We start from the raw sequence: 20,578 nt of genomic DNA, 5'->3' as shown, positions 1-20,578 counted from the left end.
CAGGATCTCGGGCACGCACGCACATGCGCCCGGCGTGAATTTTAAGCCACTGGGTCTGGGACATGAACCATGGTCGACTACGTGGGAGTCCAGCGACATAGCCATTACGCTAACTGCTGGTTCCCTGTTTTCTACTTTTTCAAAAAAGAAAAAATGTATACCTATAAAACTGTATACCATATGCATACATATGTTTGTGTATATCTATGTACACATGGGTATATGTGCTTAGAATATCTTTTTAAAAGATAACAAGCCCTGAGGCCAGCAGATGTTGTAGTGGTTAGAGTGCTGGACTCCCACATGGCCAACCGTGGTTCAAGTCCTGGACCTGGTGGCTTGCTTTTTCACTTTCCCTCTCTCTCTGACTCTTTCTGATAAGTACAGGTGCCATATAGCAAATTTTAAAATTATAATAATAATAATAAATTAAATTAAATTAAATTAAATAAAGAAATAATTTCAAAGAAAAAGATAACTAGACCTAGTAAAATCTTTCCTCTATGGAAAAAAGCAGATACAGGGTAGGACACTCTGCCTTATCATACATTAAGTGAATATATTGCCTATTCAAAAGAGCCATTTCAAATATAGATAAAAACTAAGGTTACTGACAAATTGCAATCTATATAGGTGGGCCCAGCTGCAGTGACACAAGCAGGAGGTCATTACTGTTTGATGGCTGAGTTCACAAGGGATGCCCAACCTAAACAGACCAGTAGCAGTGGCACACAACTATAGTCATAGCTAATGGGGAGGCTGGAACAGGACTGACATAAGATTCTGTCAGAAATATCTAGCTCTCTTCCTCTCTCTATCTAGCTCTCTGCCTTTCTCTCTTCCCTCTCTCCCCCTCCTGCACATACTCCCTCTCATTAAAAATAAATTTTTTAACCCACAAAATATACACACATACACAAATGACAGGGTGACTATCACCAAAATATATAATTTATAGTTTACGGTAGCAAGGATGCATTTGTATTGATATGTGAATGATATCCCACAACAGCATAATCTTCTAAGATCATCTATAATTAAAAGTATAATCTAACCTGCGCTAAACCTTAAATATACAGAAGACATTGTTCTGGTCCCTTAGCTGCTGATACTATAACTTTTGAATATAAATATTACAACTATACAGTGCAAGTAGATTTCATGTTTATAGATTCTAAGGCATTTGAAAACATTTAGGAGGGAATGGGGAAAGGCAAAATAGATGACTTCCTTAAGGTTAAGTGATAAGTGAGAAAATGAGAGATAAAAAAATCTTAACTTTTAAGACTCCTTCTCAAAACTACATTTTAATGGTTTACAATAGGGCTCCCACCTCAGGAGCCATTGGAAAGCTACAGCCATGGCTCTACGGTACCCCATGGCTGTGGGCCTCAACAAGGGCCACAAAGTAACCGAGATTGTGAGCAAGCCGAGGCACCGCGGGCACCTCACCAAGCACTCCAAGTTGGTATGCGACATGATCCGAGAGGTGAGCGGCTTCACCCCCTAAAAGCGCGTGCCATGGAGCTGCTCACAGTATCCAAGGACAAGCACACCCTCAGGTTCATCAAGAAGTGGGTGGGGACACACAGAGAGAGACAGTGGGGCAGAAAGTGAGAAATCACCCCCCAGAGGGAGGGCCATGCCACAATCCCTTTTCCTCCATTTTCCTCTCGGGATCTTGGACACACATGCAGATGTGCCCGGTATGAGTTTTAAGCCACTGATATATATATATATATATATTTATATACACTAATGCCAAAACATGACCATGCATTGTCAATACAGTGTATGAACTATAACACTGTGTATGTAGTGCTTATGGGCAACCTTCATTCTCAAAATAAGCCAGGAATTTACATTGCAATTTTAAATTATAAACTACTTAGCTATTTTTTTTATAAAAAGAATGATAAATTTAAGTAGATCCTTAAAACTTAAGTATAGAAAATGAATACAAATACCAAAACTGTAGAATTCAAATTAGCATGATCTTAATCACATATGAAACATTAACTGCACAACATTTTAAGCAAAAGAAAAATGACTGGCAAAAGGGTGAATATTGACCTTAATAAAGAACGAGTGATTTTTTTTCCTAAAAACTTAAATTATTAACTGATCAAACATAGAGGGCAAAGTACCTGGTCGATGGAATCAGGTTGAGTATCCCATTGAGAACATAGCTGAACTCTGCATGATCCTGAGCAACAAGTGCCACCAGACCCTCACAGCAGGCTGTTCGAACCACTACGTTGTCACTGCAGCACTTCTCCCACAGCAAGTTCAAGGCAGGAGTCTGAAATCAAGCCAGTGATTAAAAGACACTTCTGTTGAGCAGCAGAGTATACACACACACACACACACACACACACACACACACACACATACGCACACACCCCTTCAATCATTCATCAATCTGTAATTCGTTTGCAGTAGGCTAGTTTTCTTAGGCAAGGGTGACAGTGTTGTTACTCTGCTACTAGATGACAACTAAAGTCAATTCTCCAAGAGAGGAAATAGATGTGTTTTGATATAGTAACTCAGCCTGAGAACCTCTCTCTCCAACCAATATGTCCAAATACACAGCATCAATCAACCAAAATCCAAGTGGTATATCTTAGTAAGCTAGCATCGCCTCAGCTCAGAGGACACATCTACCTGATCTATGCATGGATAGGAATTTTCCTGCCAGCTCCAACGTCAGTGCATTACCTTTCAATCACAAAGTTCACATCTAGGGCAACCTGAAGCAACCTGACTCAAGTTCAAGCAACACAACAAAACCAAGACTTGACTCTCATACATGCTCTAATCAGACTCCAGCAATATCCATGTATTAGCTGAACCCCAAACAGTATCTATGCTTCATGTCTTCAATAGCAATAACATTGTCTGAAAGGGTTCCTGCTGTCCTTCCACGAACTTCTTTCACCTACATGTACCTCACCACTACCCACAATACCCTCTCATAGTTTGCTGAAGTCTAGCATGGGCCCAGATAGAAGCGAGAGAAGTAGGACAGGCCACCAGCAAGCTGTCTCCTCCATGACTACCAAGAAAAGCCTAGAAAAACTGTCCTGCCCAAGAAAGAAGTTGCAACTCCCCCACCCCCACCCCGTCACACTGTGAATCTGTCTTCTTTCATAGAAAGGCCATACAGGTAAATGTACCAAAAGGGCATATAGGTAAATGTGAGTTCTTATTTTGAAAAACCCTAGAAAAGCAGGATTTCTAGCTTTTATAACTTTCTCAGGAAATCCTAACCACCCAAAAAGGCTCATTGCTAACAATAAAATGTATTGTAGGTTATGTCCATTTAGATTTACACATGAGGGGTTTTGTTTTGTTTTTATGAAAATAAGAAGTAACACATAATGAAGCTAATTTTTTCCCTCTTCACATAATTTATTAGGAAAATACATAATCTGGAAGAAAAAAATTAAGATCCCCAGCTCCCACAGAATAGCTAAAAGAATGGAAATCAACATCATATTGTGCCTACTTTCCCTCAGTAGCTGGTTGAGAGCCATGTCCATCTGAAGATCCCACTAAAAGAACAATATAGTTAAGTCAGTTACTACTAGAAGAAAATATTTACATTCCGTTTCCCCTTTTATTCAGAAGCAAATTGTATTTACCTGTATGGAAAATAACAAGGGTTTCTAAACATCATAACTCCACTACTAAGCCAGAAAAAAAGAGAATACATGAATAAACACACTGCTGCCATAGATAATACTGTTCTCGTGGAAGTGAGCATTCATTTATTAAAAGAGGAAACATTTAGTTACAGGGATTTGACATCCAATAATTCCTGACAGTTTAAGTAAAACCACTAGATCTTCTCAAAGTACATAATGTGATTAGAGGCAGGATTAGGATCAAGGCTCTCAGAAAACCTAATTTATATGACTATATACAACTACTAGATAAATACCAATTAGTGAAGAATGCCCCTACAGTTATTTCAACATGTAAGCAGAAGCCATAAAGAAATGTAACTTGGAGTAACTAATGAAAAGAAAAAAGAGAAAAAAGGGAAATCAGCTTATTTCTGTTCTTAAAAATAATCGTATCCCCATCAGCTATACCTTAAGAAAACCTCTCTTAAGCAGAGTTTTCCAACCAGTACGTCAAAACACATAGCACTGATCGACCAAAATCCAAGTGGTATGTCTTTAGTAAGCTAGCATCGCCTCAGCTCAGAGCACTCACCTACCTGATCTGTGCATGGGAAGGAACTTTCCTGCCAGCTCCAACTGTCAAACTTAAAGCTCACATCAAGGGCAACCTGAAGCATGAGAAATCTCCTAGGGAACAGAATTGCTTAACAGAACCACTATGTTCATTTTTCTCTATTAACCAAAAATATTTCCTCAGAGGTGGGTACCTTATAAACTTTTCCTTTATGCCTTCCCTCATTTCATGTGTGTTATTTTTCAGTAATAGTCTTAAGAATATTTCCCTCCACTTCCTTCATGTCTCATTTCTAGAGTCTGTGATAATAAATTTAAAAATTTAAGAGAACACAGTAGAATAAAAACATGACAAACAAACAAAAAAAACAGGCAAAATCATTTATATGGTGACTTGAACTGTGCAGGAAGCAATACAAGTGTATATGTGATGTAGCTGATGGCAATATCTGACTAGAATTAAAGTACAAACCTGGTTTGTTGATTGGTGGATCTTTCCTGAAAAACCATTTTCTTTTAGGACTGCAGCAATAAGATGACCCACAGCCTAAAAAATAAACAAAACTAATGAACAGACTCTTTCAGAAATTCTTTATAAATAATTCACTTGATGGTAACCAGAATCAACACTAGTTGCCATGAGTACAGGTATGTCCAGCAGTCAACTGGTACTAAACAGACTTCCCATTCACTGAATAAATGATAGGTAGAAGGTACTAAATATATCATCTCTAATCTTTCGAACAATCTACAAGTAGGCATTTTTATCTTCCGTTACCAATACGTATACCATAGTCTGTAGATGTTCAGAAAATTGCCAGAGTCTAGTGCAAACGGCTGTCACTTAATATTAGAAGATAACTTGAGATTGTTTAATCCAATAAACCATGAGACAAATGAGAAACCCTACAGGTTTTAAAATCACTTTTGCATCTAAATGAAATCCGTCGTGCTTTATCACACCCTTAACACAGACAAAACTCATCCCCATCTTTATGACTACAGTGTATACAGATCTGAACCATAGGTCATCCCTCTACCACCTCTAGACCCTACAGTTTTAATTTTTTTTTCATCAATTTCTCATAAGTTTCAGCCCTCTGGTAGACTTTCAGTATCATAAATCTTTAAAATTCTCTCACATCCTACATCAGTAAAAAAGCCCAAAATTAAAGTTAAGACTTAAAGGAGTGTAAATTACATAAATACATAAATGCAATTACCTCCTAGCACCTTAACTTCATTCCCCAAGTTCAGCTGCACTGACCACAGTTGTCTTAGAGCCAATAGGCTGGCAACAATCACAGCCATTGTGTGCATGGCTGGGAAAAAGTTTGCTAGAGCATCAACTGTCCTTCCTACACCTGGGACCAATGTATGTATAGCTGCCAATAGCTGTCAGTCTTGCAAAGTCTCCAGAAACGCCCAAAAGAAACAGTACCAATTCTTTCATTTGTATATGTGTGTGTTCCACAAATGGAACTCAATTCTTGATGGCTTCAGTTTTACAATACAAATCATTCATTCACATAAATATTAAGAATAGTTCAATTTCTATCTCCAACTTCCTAGTAAAAGGGATAGTAACAAGAACTCAGAGTCAGTGAACAGTTTCAGTTTCTGTTTTACAAAACATACCATATTTCATTGAATGTAATTGGCCATCAACTGAAAAGAAGAAAGAAAAAAGGCTTCCAACTATTCTATGGAAAATAATAGCTCTTATAATTTAGAATTTTGATATTTTATTAACAAAAGAGCTCTTGTAGACTCACTTAGAAAATCATGGCCAAGTTCACGAATGTGTAGACAATACCAACTGTATCTTAACTACTGCCATCAATTACTAGATATAATCCAATTCCAAAGATATTAAAATATAAAAAAAAAAAAGTGTGTGAATCAATGAAACATGGTGCTAACACTGAGCAGTGGTTACAAAAGAACAATAAGAAGATCCGTAGAGAACGAGGCCCAATCATAAGAACCTAATAAAACCAATATGAAACACAACAGGAACAAAAACAGTTACAGCTCATATTTAGAAAAACAACTAAAAACAAAAAATTAGCTTAATGTTACACATCCTTTCCCACCAGGCCCCCACTAGGTTCAATTTTTCTAATTTACTTTCAAATTGTCTTCAAACAAAGCAGAGGTATAGCCTAAACTGCTTTTGAAATACAAAATGCAAGGATACATCAACTTATATTGCTAACAGAATTTAAGTAGACATCCTATACTACAAAATACATGTACAGGTTTCACATAATTTTACAGTAACACAGACATATCTTGATTACTATGCTAAGGAAGGGACTTTAAGCACAGGAAAATAGCACTCGTGGACAGTATCCTCCAAGCCGTCATCTTCTTCATGGTATGGACCTGTGCTGCACAGAGTAGGATATGACTCCAACCCAGTCAGGTAGAAGGGAATCTTGCATAAGGAGTGTTCTACTCCTCATGGAAGGGTTCCCCACTACCCAACTAAGTCAATTCCCACAGCAGGCATCTCCGAGGTCAACTGTTGAAAGTATCCAAGATGCTCCATTAAGTCTTCAAGCTGGTTTCCGCTGGTCTCTTATTGTTACTCTCACAAAAAAAGACAATACGCTATTATGGTACCTTGATTTTCTATGTAGTTAAATGTTAACCAGAAAACCAACTTTAACTGCTCATTTTAACTACTGAAAAGGTCTCTAAATTAAATTATCACAATCTTCTACCTTGGTAGATAGATCAAAAATTTAAATCCAAGATATTTTACTTATTGAATGCCATTATTCTAAGAGGGATAGAATATATCTTTTAAAATATTAACCCTGATACACTATGCATGTATAGCTATTTACCTGTTTCCAAGAATTAATTAAAGGGAAAAAACATTCAAAAATCCAATAGTTAATGAAAAATATATTATGTAGAGAAAAAAAACGTATGACATTAACAGAAGCTGAGATTGAGTAATTCAAATATTTACTTTCCTATGTCAAATAGGTATATGTTCCAAGTAGGTAACATAAAGTTCTTTAATAAAATAATGTAGATGAGGGACCAGCAGTTGGCATAATAGCTATGTTGCTGGACTCCCATGTAGACAACTGTGGTTCGAGTCCCAGACCCATTCGCTTAAACTCATGACAGGCACATGTGCGTATGTGCCCAAGATTCCAAGAGGAGAACGAGGAGAAGGGATTTAGGCATGGCCATCCCCTAGGGGGTGATTTATCGCTTTTTTTCTCTCTTTCTCTGTCTTTTGGGCAAACACACACACCCTATAACAAAACCCACTCAAATAAATAAATAAACAATATAGATGAATAAAATATTTAATGTTTAAAATATAAAGTGTAATTTACAATCCACCAGAAGGGTTAATTTATCACCATGAAGCAAAAATAAATAAATAAATAGATAAATAATTACCTGTGATTGGATAAGAGAATTTGGAAATTCAAACCTTTTCCTGATATCATCTGACATTTTTGCTTTCCTTACATGTATGTATGCAGCTTCTGCAAGCAAAACAAAAGAACATTTATTAGTCCTGAAAAATAATTCAGACCAATTATTCCTCAACTAATATCAATTCATTCTAAAGACAACAATGGAAATAAAGCAGAGGGCTTACTGTTTCCTTGATACAACCTTTATTGTTAACTACTTCAGCACTCAAATGTAAAGACTGATAAATAAACTAAAAATGCCCAACAGCTCTTGATTTTTTTCATAAAACTAACACAGAAACAGATTAATTCACACTACACAAACTAAAAAATAATATAAAAGTTCAACCACACATTTGAAATCAAAATGAACTCTTTTACAGATCAAAACCCATAAGATAGAAGAGTCAAAGTGGTCATAAAATTATTTAAATTGTGTCTCACGTTGGTACAAGCTTTCACTTAAACACTAATCCAACTGCTGGTGACAGTGTGTAGCCTAGGTGAACTTTTCTCAGAAAGTATAGAAATGACCTAGAAACTCACACATCAAGACAGATTGCTTGTCTCCTAAAAGAGGAACAAGCAAGCAATTAGCACCAATTTTTAATATTTACATTACACCTCTCATTCTTACTGGGCTCTCTCAAAAAAAAAAAAAAAAAAAAATGATAAAGGATGGAGATGGAGGAGAGCAGATGGTAAAGTGGAGGCACGGAACTAATAAGAGGATTTCCTAAGATTTCTAAGTTATCTAATTTCCATGCACCAAATTAGACTACTCTGAATAACAGGATGCTTCAGGCCATCTTATTTGCAATAATATGTAATATTACACCCTATATAACAATAATTACAATATAATTTTAAAATAAAATTTCTATCTAGACAGCATAAGAAATTACTTCCTTTCATCTTTTCTAATTCTTTTCTTCATAGTTTCCCAAAATAAGCAGTAAAAGCAAAATGAAGTACGTTGTGTTGAACCTGCAGCTCTTTCTTTCATTTTTTTTTTGGGGGGGGGGTTCACTATAGGGCACGTGTGCTCGCCAGACAGACAGAGACATAGAGACAGAAAGCAGTAAGTCACCCCCTCACGGGGGATGGTCACACTGCAATCCCTTCTCCATTCTCCTCTCGGGATCTTGGGCACGCATGAACACGCGCCCAGCGTGAGTTTTAAGCCACCGGGTCTGGGACACAAACCGCGGTCGACTACATGGGAGTCCAGCGACATAGCTATTACGCTAACTGCTGATTCCCCAAGCTCTTTCTATTAATACTTTCCTCCTTTCTTCCAAGCCTAAATTCCCTGAATGGATCATTCATCCTGACTTTTTCTTCAACAACTCTGTCCAACTTTCTTCAGTGTGAAATTCCACAAAACTGAAACGATATGTTCTAAGACTGTAAACTGAAAAACCTCTCCTAAAAAAGATTGTAAACTGAGATGTCATGATGTATTTTTTTCTGTTTTTCTATGCAAAATGCATCATGACTCTTCCAATGACCCAATATTTTCCTAACTACTCATTGCTTAAGGAGGTAAACATTTTTTTCAACTTCCAAATGTATCAATTACACCTTTCTTAGAATTTTCTTTTCCTTTGAATTCCACTAATACATTCCATTAACAGCATTTCCCAAAGTATGACCCTGGGAAACTCAGGAAAAAGAGATCTCCACGGAGGAGTAAGAGAATTGGGGATTGTGTGGTGACATATCGTCCCATCCTGAAGATTTAATGAATATTTTTTAGGTGACTGTTTTGTGCCAGGCACTGTTCTGGATGCTAGGGCTACACTAGTGAAGAAATTAGACAAATATCTCTGTACTCATGGTGTTTACAGTCCAGTAAAAAGAGAGACAATAAATAAACATTTTTAAAATAAAATACATTAAATATATTAAAAGATGCAAGTACTATGGGAAAAAGAAAGTAATGCAGAGTAAAGGATGAGAAATGGGAAACAGAGTCAGTTTCTTCAAGAGAGCTGGCATTTGTACTAAGGCTTGAAGGAGGAAAAGGAGTTAGTTATCCATATGAAAACTGGGAGAAGAATGTCATAGGAGCAGGAAACAGTGACTAAAAGCTCTCAGCTAATGAAGTGCTTAAGACCCACCTTAGAAAGAACAAAGTGATGAACAGGAAGCAGAGTGAAGGAGGGAAGGAATTGTAAATCAGCTCCAAAAGTCAACGAGAAGCTAAATTATAAGAGGCCTATACACCATAGAAGGTTTGATGCTTTCATCCTGAGTTACATTGGAAGCCACTGCAGAAAGAAGTGGTAATATTTTAACGGAATCCTTAGAAGTGGGAAGTAGTCAGATTCTGGATGTACTTGAAGATGGAGACAATAGGGTTCCTAATGGATTCGACAAGAGTACAGAATGAAAGGGGTCAAGGATGACTTTAGGGTTTTTAATCTGAGACATATTTTATCTAATAACTGTTTTTAAAGGTATTTTAAACATTAAACAAAATAACTTCTGTATTACTTCTTACCATGGCTTTTTTTTTCCCCCCCGTTAAAGGAAAAAATGGAATTGCCATCAACTGAGATGCAGAAACAAGTTTTGTGGAAAGACTAGGAACTACATTTTAGACAATTAAGTTTCAGATGCTTAATAGCTGTCTAAGTGGAGATGTCAGGCAGAAGTCTGGACACATGAAGACTGGCCCCGTAGTGCAGCAGTTAAGCCCTGTGCACTGGGAGCCAGATCCCATGTGAGTGACAACAGTTCAAACCCTGGCCCCAGTGGTTTGAAGAGCTTACCAGGCAGGTGTGCATGATCGCGTATCCAACATCCTGACAGGATGGAGAAATAAAGGAAAAAGGACTGCAGCATGACCACAGCCCATTAAGGATCTCTCTCTTTCTTTCTCTCTCTCTCAATGCATAAACCCTCCAGAAATAAATAAAAAGAGAGAGAAAGTTAGACACATGAATCTAAAGTTGGAGAGAGAGAGAGCTCTTAGTTGGAGATAAGAATAATGGTCGTTATTATGAAAAAATCCGTGAGGTTCTAAAGGAAGAAGTCTATTTAGCTTTGTTTAAGCCAAAGTTTATCAAGTTTATCTGGTTAGTCAACTAGGAAAATTGTCTGTTAATAGTCTGTGATACACAGTGGGAAACACTTCATCTGATTTCTATTCCTCTGTCCACTCGACTTCTTGAGTTCTCTTTCTTCCTTCCTGAAGGCACTCCCAAGCCTCTGTTCTGTGCTCTTTTCCCTTCATAAAAACTCACTCACAGCTATGAGCCTCTAGCTAGTCCAGATCTCCAGATACTTCCATACTCTCATGAGGCTCTAAAACATCAGAAACTGGGGATGTCGAAAACAAAACACTTCTTTTTATCTTTTCTAATGCTTTTCTTCATCTTTTTCCAGTTCTCCTCTCACAGCTTTTTTTTAACCACCATTCTCTAATCCTAGTCACTCACAAAATCTGTTCCATTCTTCCTGGCTTGTCTAAGTCTACTTTTCCTCACTTCTGCACTCATAGTCTTAGCTCTTCATACCAGGTACACTCCAGAAACTGTCTGGTCTTGGGATTCTCCATGGTAAGTTCACCCCATACACTGCTGTCAGATTCATTGTCCTGAGATGGCATTTCTATCACATCATTTCCCCGTGAGAAATTCATAGTGGGTTTTCAATTGCCTATCAGATTAAATGCAAATTCTGATGCCTAGCTTTTAAGCCTTCTATCAAGTCTCATCCATTCAACTTCATTTTCACTGCCATAATTTCAATCTAACTAAAACAGTTTTCAAAATGGTCCCATTGCTCAAAATCTCATTCCTAAAGGTTTTTATTTATATTCATCTTTCCCACATAAAACATAACACATTTTCTATTTGCTCCTATTATTTAAAGATCTTTTCTGTTAGGACTTTCCCAACTAGCCACAACTAACAGTAATCACCTTGCTTTACATCCCTTCAGTATTACTGCATTTGGTCTGATCTACATCATCACACTAATATTTACATCAAATTGGAAATCTTTTTCTGTAAAGGGCCAGACAGCAACTACTCAGTTCTGCCACTGCGGCCTGAAAGCAGCTGCACACAAGACATAAACAAATGATAGTGGCTCTTTTCCAATAAAACTTTATTTACAAAAACAGATTGTGAGCGCACCATAGTTTGCTAACTCCTGATTTACATAATGACTATTATGGTAATTAATTTTTGAAATTTATTGACATAATTGCTACATTAACATTCAAATTTAGCTTTGTGCTTCCTAGCAGCTAGGGTAAATATATAAATAAATAAACTATATTTGTTTTACTACGTAAAAGACAGACAAGCACCCTTTATAAAAGAAAACCAATTTTTCTACGCCTGTAAGGTCTGAAGGAAATTTCTCACCTTGACTTCATATATGTGGAATACAGGAGAGGATACTACAGGCAATATTCTCATTAACATAAGTAAAAGAAAATGTTACATTACTTTTTCTTTTTTAACAAAGCAGGGATAAAGCGATGGGTATAATGTAACGTAATTCAGCTGAACAGTCTCAGCTAGTGGAGGCCAGGTCCAGAGCTTTCCGATGACCTATTTGAACTCAATAGAAGATGGATCTTAGCATACCCCGAGAAGTAATGATTATCACAGTGTCACAAAACAGTCCCACTCACATGTCAACAGTGATAGAATTACGGAAGAAAATGTGGGGCTAGATTCTGATCCAGACTCAAAATGTCGGAATTCCAATATGGCTTTGGGGACCAGATGAGCAGCTGGTTAGGCTAATAGCTTATTATGGCAGTGAAGAAGCTGAGTCATCCGAAAACATGACCTTGTCTCTAGGAAGTGGGTCACTGCAGTAAAAGAATGCTTTTTATCAAAATTACCTAAGAATAGGTGACCAATAACTAAGCTTACAAAAAATAGCCCTAATTTCAGTGTGACACTTCAGAGAACAAATACATCTTTTAAATCGATAGTAACTTCATCTCTCCTAACAAATGGCTGTTAAGCATTCTCAAAATCACTACCCAAGTTGTAATATGATTTGATATCATCCTTGATGTGCTATCCTTGGGCTACAAATTGCAAGTGTCTTTCATCTGTTGGAGACTTCTATTTCGAGGTTAATCACAACCATTTGGCCTTTCAAGGTATAAAAACATATCCTCCTAGGGAATTTCAAAAAAGAATGCACATGCTTGCTTTAGCATTGACAGTGTAGCATGTGTTCTACTTTATTTTTAATTTCAACGTCCTTTGGTCATTTTATACATTAAAGGAAAAACAATTGATGTATTACTTCTTATCGTGGCATTCTTAATAAAAGGAAACCTGTCACAATACAATCCCTCAACCACACAGTACAAAAGTGAGTGTTGGATTTTAAAAGATTTATCTCCAACCCATCATTATGCCTTTTTTGTCTGTCTAAATCTAAATCAGAAAGAGAATTTTTAATGAGATCTTTAATTTCTCAGTGAATCAAAGCATTCGTTTTACGTAAGCAATTATATTATCTGCCAAGGTATTTCAGCTTTATAAGAATGCTTCCAAGAAAATAAATCTATCAATTTCACTCCAGAGGTAATAAAAGAGCAGCCATTAGATAAAGTACTGTAGATTTTCAACTTTCTCAACAGTTCCTCTAGAACATGAAAAAGTACAATCACATATTACACAAAAGTACTAACTCCTGGCCAAGCCACAGTGGCACAGGCAGTAGGAGCACTGATGTGTGATGCTGGAGTCCATAAGTGAAGGCTCCAGGTTTGAATCCTCTCTGGATATGGCCAGAGCACCTGTGAAATGGCTGGATTCAGACCAGGGGTGGGGGTGGGGGGAATCACAGCATGACAACCCTTTGGAGGGTGCCTCCCTCCTCCCTCACTCTCTCTCACACAAAGGAAATAAAGGAACTTGAAAAAAGATGTTAATCTCAGGGACCAGCAGGTGGTGTGGTGTTAAGGCACTGGACATTCGACATTCCCACATGGACGACCACGGTTCAAGTCCCGGACCTGGTGGCTTGCTTTCTCCCTTTCTCCCTTACTCCCTTTCTCTTTCTCGCTCTCTCTCTCTCTCTCTCTCTCTCTGTGTGTGTGTGTGTGTGTGTGTGTGTGTTGTTTGTCTGTGTGTATGTGTGTGTGGTCAAACTGAAATAAATGAATGAATAAAAAAATTTTGAAAGATATTAATGTCAAACCCCAAATGAAGGGCACAATCTGAAAAGTGAGAGAAAAATCTATCTAATTATATTGACAGTGCTATGGTAACACAGCAGAGGGAGTAACTGATTACACAGGGCAGGTGGAGGGTGAGTAGGCCCGATGGTCACAGAGAAAGACGTTCCACTTTAGAAATCTTAACTAGCAACTTTCAATGTAGGAAGGACTTGGGGTGGCCATCTGGTAGAAGTCAGGGTTATACAGAGGACATTGACAGAGCTAACGCATGAACTAGGTCATCAGCCGACTGATAGAAGCGTATGCTTCATTCACATTAGTGAGCCTTAAATTTCAGAGATACACAATCTAGGGCTTTTTTTCTTTCTCACGTTTTGCAATTATGAGTATGGTATTTACTTATTTTCTTCTTCCCACAAATTAAGCTATGGATCCACCCGTTTGAGGGTTTTAATCACATATTTTGTCAATTATTTTACATTTTTGTTGCTTTTTTTAAAATTTTTTTCTTTAGGTTTCGGCCATAAGGTATGTGCGCTTGCCATAGAGAGAGAGACAGAAAGTGAGAAATCACCCCCTAGGGGTGTTGGCCACATCACAGTCCCCTCTCCTTCATTCTCCCTTCAGGATTCTGGGCAAGCACACATGTACCTAACATGATTTTCAAGCCACCAGGTCTGGGCTCAAACCATGGTCAGCCATGTGGAAGTCAGTGCCTTAACCACCATACTTATACTGCCTGCTGGTTCCTGCTCCTTTTTCTTTTTTTTCTTTAAGGTTTTTTGCCATAAGGTGTATGCACTCACTAGAGAGAGACAGAGTGAGGTAGAGTGAGAAATCACCTCTCAGGGGGATGGCCGCACCACAATCACTTCTCTTCCACTCTTCTCCTGGGATTTTTGGGCACACACATACACACACACTCCCAGAGTGATTTTTAAACTATCAGGTTCGGGATTAAAACTGTAGTCAGGCATGTGGGAATCCAATGCCTTAACCATCACACCACCTGCTGGCTCCTCCTGCTGCTTTCTTAAAGATGGATTATACAAAAGATTGTGGGTACCATCAATAAATTTGAACTGAATTTTTAAATTTACCAAGGTATGGCTCATGAGTAAAACTCCAGACTCCCCTTAGCTGATTGACCTTGCTCCTCAACAAATGTGGGGAAGAATCTGCCTATACTTTCCAAAACCATCTGTTCTGTTCAGCGCTTATGTCTTCCTTATCCTTCTGCCTGCTTAACTCCTCACCCACTGCTTCCTGGTCCCTAAGTACTTCTTTTTTTTTTGAGAGGTTTTTGCTATAGGGCACATGCACTCACCAGAAAGACAGAGAGAGACAGAAAGAGAGAAATCATCCCACAAGGGGGATGGCCATGCTGCAATCCCTTCTCCTCTCAGGATCTTGGGCATGCACACACACACACACCCCGCACGAGTTTAAGCCCCCGGGTCCAGGACTCAAACCACAGTCCACTACATGGGAGTCCAGCAACATAGCCATTATGCCAACTGCTGGTCCCTGGTCCCTAAGTACTTCTACACATCCTCTCCTCAATCTGACAGCTGGGATCTATTTCATCACCCGCTATTAAATCCTGACCTCTGCCAGAAACCCAGGCTGAGTCTCAGCTCTTCAAAAGCGTCAAAATCCAACTGCCACCCACACTCCCAAATTAACAGGTCAAGAGGATTAGAGCCCTCCTAACTGTATGGATTATGAAAATGAAAAGATCATGAAAATTTTGGGTTTTTTGTTTGGTTGGTTTTGTTTTGTTATAGGGTGCAAGTGCTTGCCAGAAAGAAAGAGACAAAAAGTGAGAAATCACCCCCTCCAGGAGGATGGCCACGCCCGCAATCCATTCTCCTCTTGGGATTTTGGGTATGTACATGCATACACACCACCCCACCCACACACACACACACACACACAAAGTGCCGACATGAATTTCAAGCTGCTAGTTCATCAGTTGAACCTCAGTCGGCCATATGGGAGTCCAACACCTTAACCACTACACCACCTGCTGGCCCAGTGGAAATTTTTTAAAAGAGATTTTTTGCTATAGAGCATGTCCACTCACCAGATAGACAGACAGAGAAACAGAAAGTGAGAAATCACCCCGGGGCGGTGTGTGTGTGTGTGTGTGTGTGTGTGTGTGTGTGTGTGTGTAAATGGCTATGCTGCAATCTCTTCTCTCAGGATCTTGGGTATGTACGCCCACACTCCCGGCATGAGTTTTTTAGAGAGATTTTTGCTATAGAGCATGTGCGGTGGCTGGAGAGAGAGAGACAAAATGCAAGAAATCATCCCCAGAGGGAAATGACCACTCAGCAATCCCTTCTCTTCCATTCTCCTGTTGGGATCTTGGGCATGCACGCACACACTCAGCATGAGTTTTAAGTCACCGGGTTCGGAACTCCAACCTCAGTCAACTACATGAGAGCCCAGCAATATAATCATTATGCTATCTGCTGGTCTCCCCAATGGAAAGTTTTTAACTTCAATTAAAACCTGACCAGCTGGGATTCTTTCCCTGACAACCCCCATCCACCCACCCACCAACCATAGCTGTTCAAACTCCAACCACTAGCTCTGGAGAGCCTGAGGGAGCTGGCTGCTGGAGGAGTGCTGCTGGAAATCCTTCCACCAGTCTTCCCCTGCCCTCTGAGTGAGATTTAGGATTCTTTTCCTCTTCCCTATCTATGAGTAAGATTTAGGATTCTTTTCCTGTTCCCTATCTACCATAGCTGTTCAAACTCCACTGACTAGCTGGAGAGAGTCAGAGAGCTGGCTACTGGAGGTGCTCAGCTGAAAGGTCCTTCCACTGATCTGCCCTCCAGGTTGCTAAACCTCAGGTTGCAGTACACTAGGCATACCACATGACTCCTCCTTCAGTTGACCCTCACCAGTTCAGCCCAAAGAGCACCTGTGTGGGGAGGGGAGAACCAACGTCTAAACTGGCTACATACATCCTTTTCTCATTGGAAGTCAAGGCCCTTTCCCAAGAACACACCTGAGAAGTAGAGCTCTTCTTCTCCTCTGATACTATAGAATCAACACCAAAATGGTAAGAAGTGTAAAATTCTCAGATGACTAGAAACCAGCAGAGAGGCACAAAAAATATAGGAAAACAGGAAATATATTTCCTTCACGGGAACAGAACAATATTTCTTCACCCATAGATAGCACAAAAGAATCCACAGAAATGTCAGTAAAAGAATTCAGAATATTCATAGTGACAGAGATAAGGAAGTCCTTTTAAGACATGAAGGAGGAGACAGATAACATAAAACAGAATTGTTCAGAACTTTTAGAGAAGAAGGCTTTAATAAAGGAAAGCAAGACCTCCTTCAAGAGTATTAACAGCAGATTAGACCACGCAGAAAATCCGATCTCTGATCATGAAGACAAAACCTCTGACCTAGACAAAAATCAACAAAAATAATGAAAAAAAAAAAAAAAAAACAGAGGGGAAAAAAAAAGAGGATAACAAACAGAAAATACTAGATACTATTAAGTGCCCAAATCTGAAAACTGGTATTCCAGAAGGTGAAGAATCTAATAAGGGCATCAAAAACATACTCCATGAAATATTTGTAGATAACTTTCCAAACCTACAACCAGACCCAAGAAATACAAAAGATTCCAAATAGAGTGAACATAAGAAGATCTTCTCTACAGCACATCATAGCCAGATTGATAAAAAATCACAAAGGAAGAAAAGATTCTAAAAATGGCATGAGAAAAACATCAAGTTACTTACAAAGTTACTCCATTAGGCTAACATCAGACCTCTCAAGTGAAAAAATGCAAGCAAGGAAAGAATGAGAAGATATATTCAAAGAGCTAAAAAAAAAAAAAAATTTCAACCAAGAATACTAGACTTTCTTTCATATGGGAAAAACAAATAACAATCATTCCCAGATAAACAAAAACTGAAAGAATTCATCAATGCAGACCAGCTCTTCAAGAAGTACTGAAGGGAGTACTATATTGGGAAAAGGTATATAAAAAAAAAAAAAAAAAAAAAAAAAAAAAAAAAAAAAAAAAAAAAAAAAAAAAAACAAGAAAATGGCTAACAAAATGGCAGGAGCAAGTACACAAATATAGATAATAACATTGAATGTTAATGGATTAAACTGTCCAATCAAAAAATACAGATTGGCTAAATAAATTAAAAAGCAGGAGCCCTTTAAATGTTGGCTATAAGAAATGTTCTTCACAGATAAAGAAAAAAGACTAAAAGTGAAGGTCTGGAAAAAGATAGTCTATGCAAATGCAAATTAAAAAAAAATAGGCTGAAGTCGCAATACTGATATAGGCAAAATAGATTTTAAGACAAAAACTGTGAGAGACAAGGAAGGACAGTAGTACTAAAATGGCTAATTCATCAAGAAAACATAACACTTATAAATATCTACACACCCAACACTGGAGCACCTAAATATGTGAAAAATAGACAACTTAATCTATATGAAGAGATAGACTGCAACACAATAATCATTGGAGATCTCGACGTTCCACTGTCTACTCTTGACAGATCATCTAGACAAGGCTGGCTGGTGGGGTGGTGGTTCAGGCACTGGATTCTCACATGACCAACTACAGTTCGAGTTCCAGACCTGGCAGCTTTTCCTCTCACTCACCCCCCTCTCGATTTTTCTCTCTGGTCAAATAAAAAATAAATAAATACTTCTTTTTTAAAAATTAAAATAAAGAGATACAGGATCAAAACAACACCATAAACTGAATGGACTTGACAGTATCTACAGAACTTTGTAGCCAACAACCACAAAATATACATTTTTCTCATCCCTGCATGCAACATTCTTGAAGTATGGCAATATGATAGGGCACAAAAAAAGCCTTTACAAATTTAAATAATATAACTTTTATCTAGCATCTTTTCTGACCAATGGGAATTATGATTGAAATTAACAGCAGGAAAAAAACTCAAAAATACACAAAAACATGGAAACTAAACAACCTACTTCTGAATGACTTTACAACCAACTAATAAATTAAGACTCAAATCAAAAGATTCATTGAAACCAATGATAATGAGTACAGGAATTTTCATAATCTATAAAACACAGCAAAAGCAGTCATAACAGGGAAATTCATCCCAATTAATGCTTGCAAGAAAAAAAAATGGAAAGGTGGCACATAGCAACCTAACAACACATCTCAGGAAACTGGAAAAACAACAATAAAAAATGCTTGAAAATACCAGAAGAAAAGAAACAATAAAGATTCAAGCAGAAATAAATCAAATAGAAAATAAAAGAACTATACAGAAAATAAATGAAACCAAAAGCTGATTTTTTCTTTTTTTGAATTATATAGGATGTTTTATTTTTATTTTTTCCATTTATTTATTTATTTACATTTTTCCACTAACGTTTACTTTACATATCAAAAATTTTTTGCTCATACTCCATAGGGTTTTTTTTTTTTTTTTTTTTCGCTATAGGGCGCTTGCGCTCACCAGACAGACAGAGAGAGACATAGAGACAGAAAGCGAGAAATCACCCCCCAGGGGGGATAGTCACGCCACAATCCCTTCTCCTCCATTATCCTCTTGGGATCTTGGGCACGCACACACACGCGCCCGGCGTGAGTTCTAAGTCACTGGGTCCGGGACGCAAACCTCGGTTGACTACGTGGGAGTCCAGCGACATAGCCATTACGCTAACTGCTGGTTCCCATACTCCATAGTTCTTGATAGTTAATAAACAACTTTCAAAATTTCAAACTACTGAATTTTTTGAGAGGATAAACAAAATTGACACATAGCTAGCTAGAATAATTAAGAACAGAGAAAGAAATCAGATTAGTCTAATCAACAAGGAAGGAGGTAAAATTTCAACAGACATCATAGAAATACAAAAGATCACCAGAGATTACTGTGAGCAACCATACACCAACAAACAAGACAATCTAGATGAGATGGACAAATTTCTGGACACATACAATCTACTAAGATTGAATCAGGAAGATATAGAAAACCTGAATAGACCAATAACAAGCAATGAGATTCAATCAGTAATAGTTTTCCACCAAAACAAAAGCCCAGGTCCCAATGGCTTCACTTCTGAATTCTGCAAAACCTTTAAAGAAGAGCTAACCGCCCATTCTACCAAGACTATTTCTAAAGATCCAAATGGAGGGAACCCTCCCAAATTCATTCTATGAAGCCTCCATCACTCTCATTTCAAAAGCAAAAACATCACACACACACACACACACACACACACACACACACACACACACACAAAACTACAGACCAATATTCAGATACAAAAATTTTCAACAAGATACTAGCAAATCATTTCCAACAACACATAAAAAAAAATTATACACCATGACCAGGTTGGCTTTATGCCAGGAATACAAGTGTGGCTCAACATAGGCAAAACCATAAATGTAATACATCATGTCAATAGAAGGAAAGATAAAAACCATATGATTATATCTTTTGATGTAGAAAAAAATCATTTGATGAAATACAACATCCCTTCACAATTAAGACTCAGCAAAATTGGCATAAAAAGGACTTTTCTCAGCACAATAAAAGTCATATGAAAAACTCACATTTAACACCACACTGAATGGGGAAAAGCCGAAAGTTTTTCTACTACAAATTGGAACAAGACAAGACTGCTCACTTTCTACACTCCTTTTCAGTATAGTACTGGAAGTTCTAGCCAATGAAATCAGACAAGAGACTAAAACAAAAGGCATTCAAATAG

The 20,578-nt window shown here is 37.9% G+C and overlaps 1 protein-coding gene and 1 non-coding gene across 2 annotated transcripts in view; both read right to left on the bottom strand.

Moving 5' to 3' along the window:
- The window catches only part of FOCAD (focadhesin), a 335,374-nt gene that overhangs the window by 308,581 nt on the left and 6,215 nt on the right, over window positions 1-20,578 (bottom strand). Inside the window, exons 2-4 of the mRNA XM_006140328.3 lie at window positions 7,632-7,720; window positions 4,675-4,749; window positions 2,148-2,302 (exon numbers count right to left, since the gene is read on the bottom strand). Coding sequence (XP_006140390.1) covers window positions 2,148-2,302; window positions 4,675-4,749; window positions 7,632-7,720 — 319 coding nt within the window. The remainder of the gene's footprint in view (window positions 1-2,147; window positions 2,303-4,674; window positions 4,750-7,631; window positions 7,721-20,578) is intronic.
- MIR491 (microRNA mir-491) lies at window positions 6,631-6,686 on the bottom strand. Its single transcript, NR_129452.1, has one exon. It is a non-coding gene; the product is annotated as a microRNA mir-491 (primary transcript).

Source organism: Tupaia chinensis, unplaced genomic scaffold, assembly GCF_000334495.1.
Source record: "Tupaia chinensis unplaced genomic scaffold, TupChi_1.0 Scaffold000029_1, whole genome shotgun sequence".
NCBI classification, from domain to species: Eukaryota; Metazoa; Chordata; class Mammalia; order Scandentia; family Tupaiidae; genus Tupaia; species Tupaia belangeri.
The sequence above is the reverse complement of the archived record's forward strand: the minus strand, read 5'-3'. Positions and strand labels throughout refer to the sequence as shown.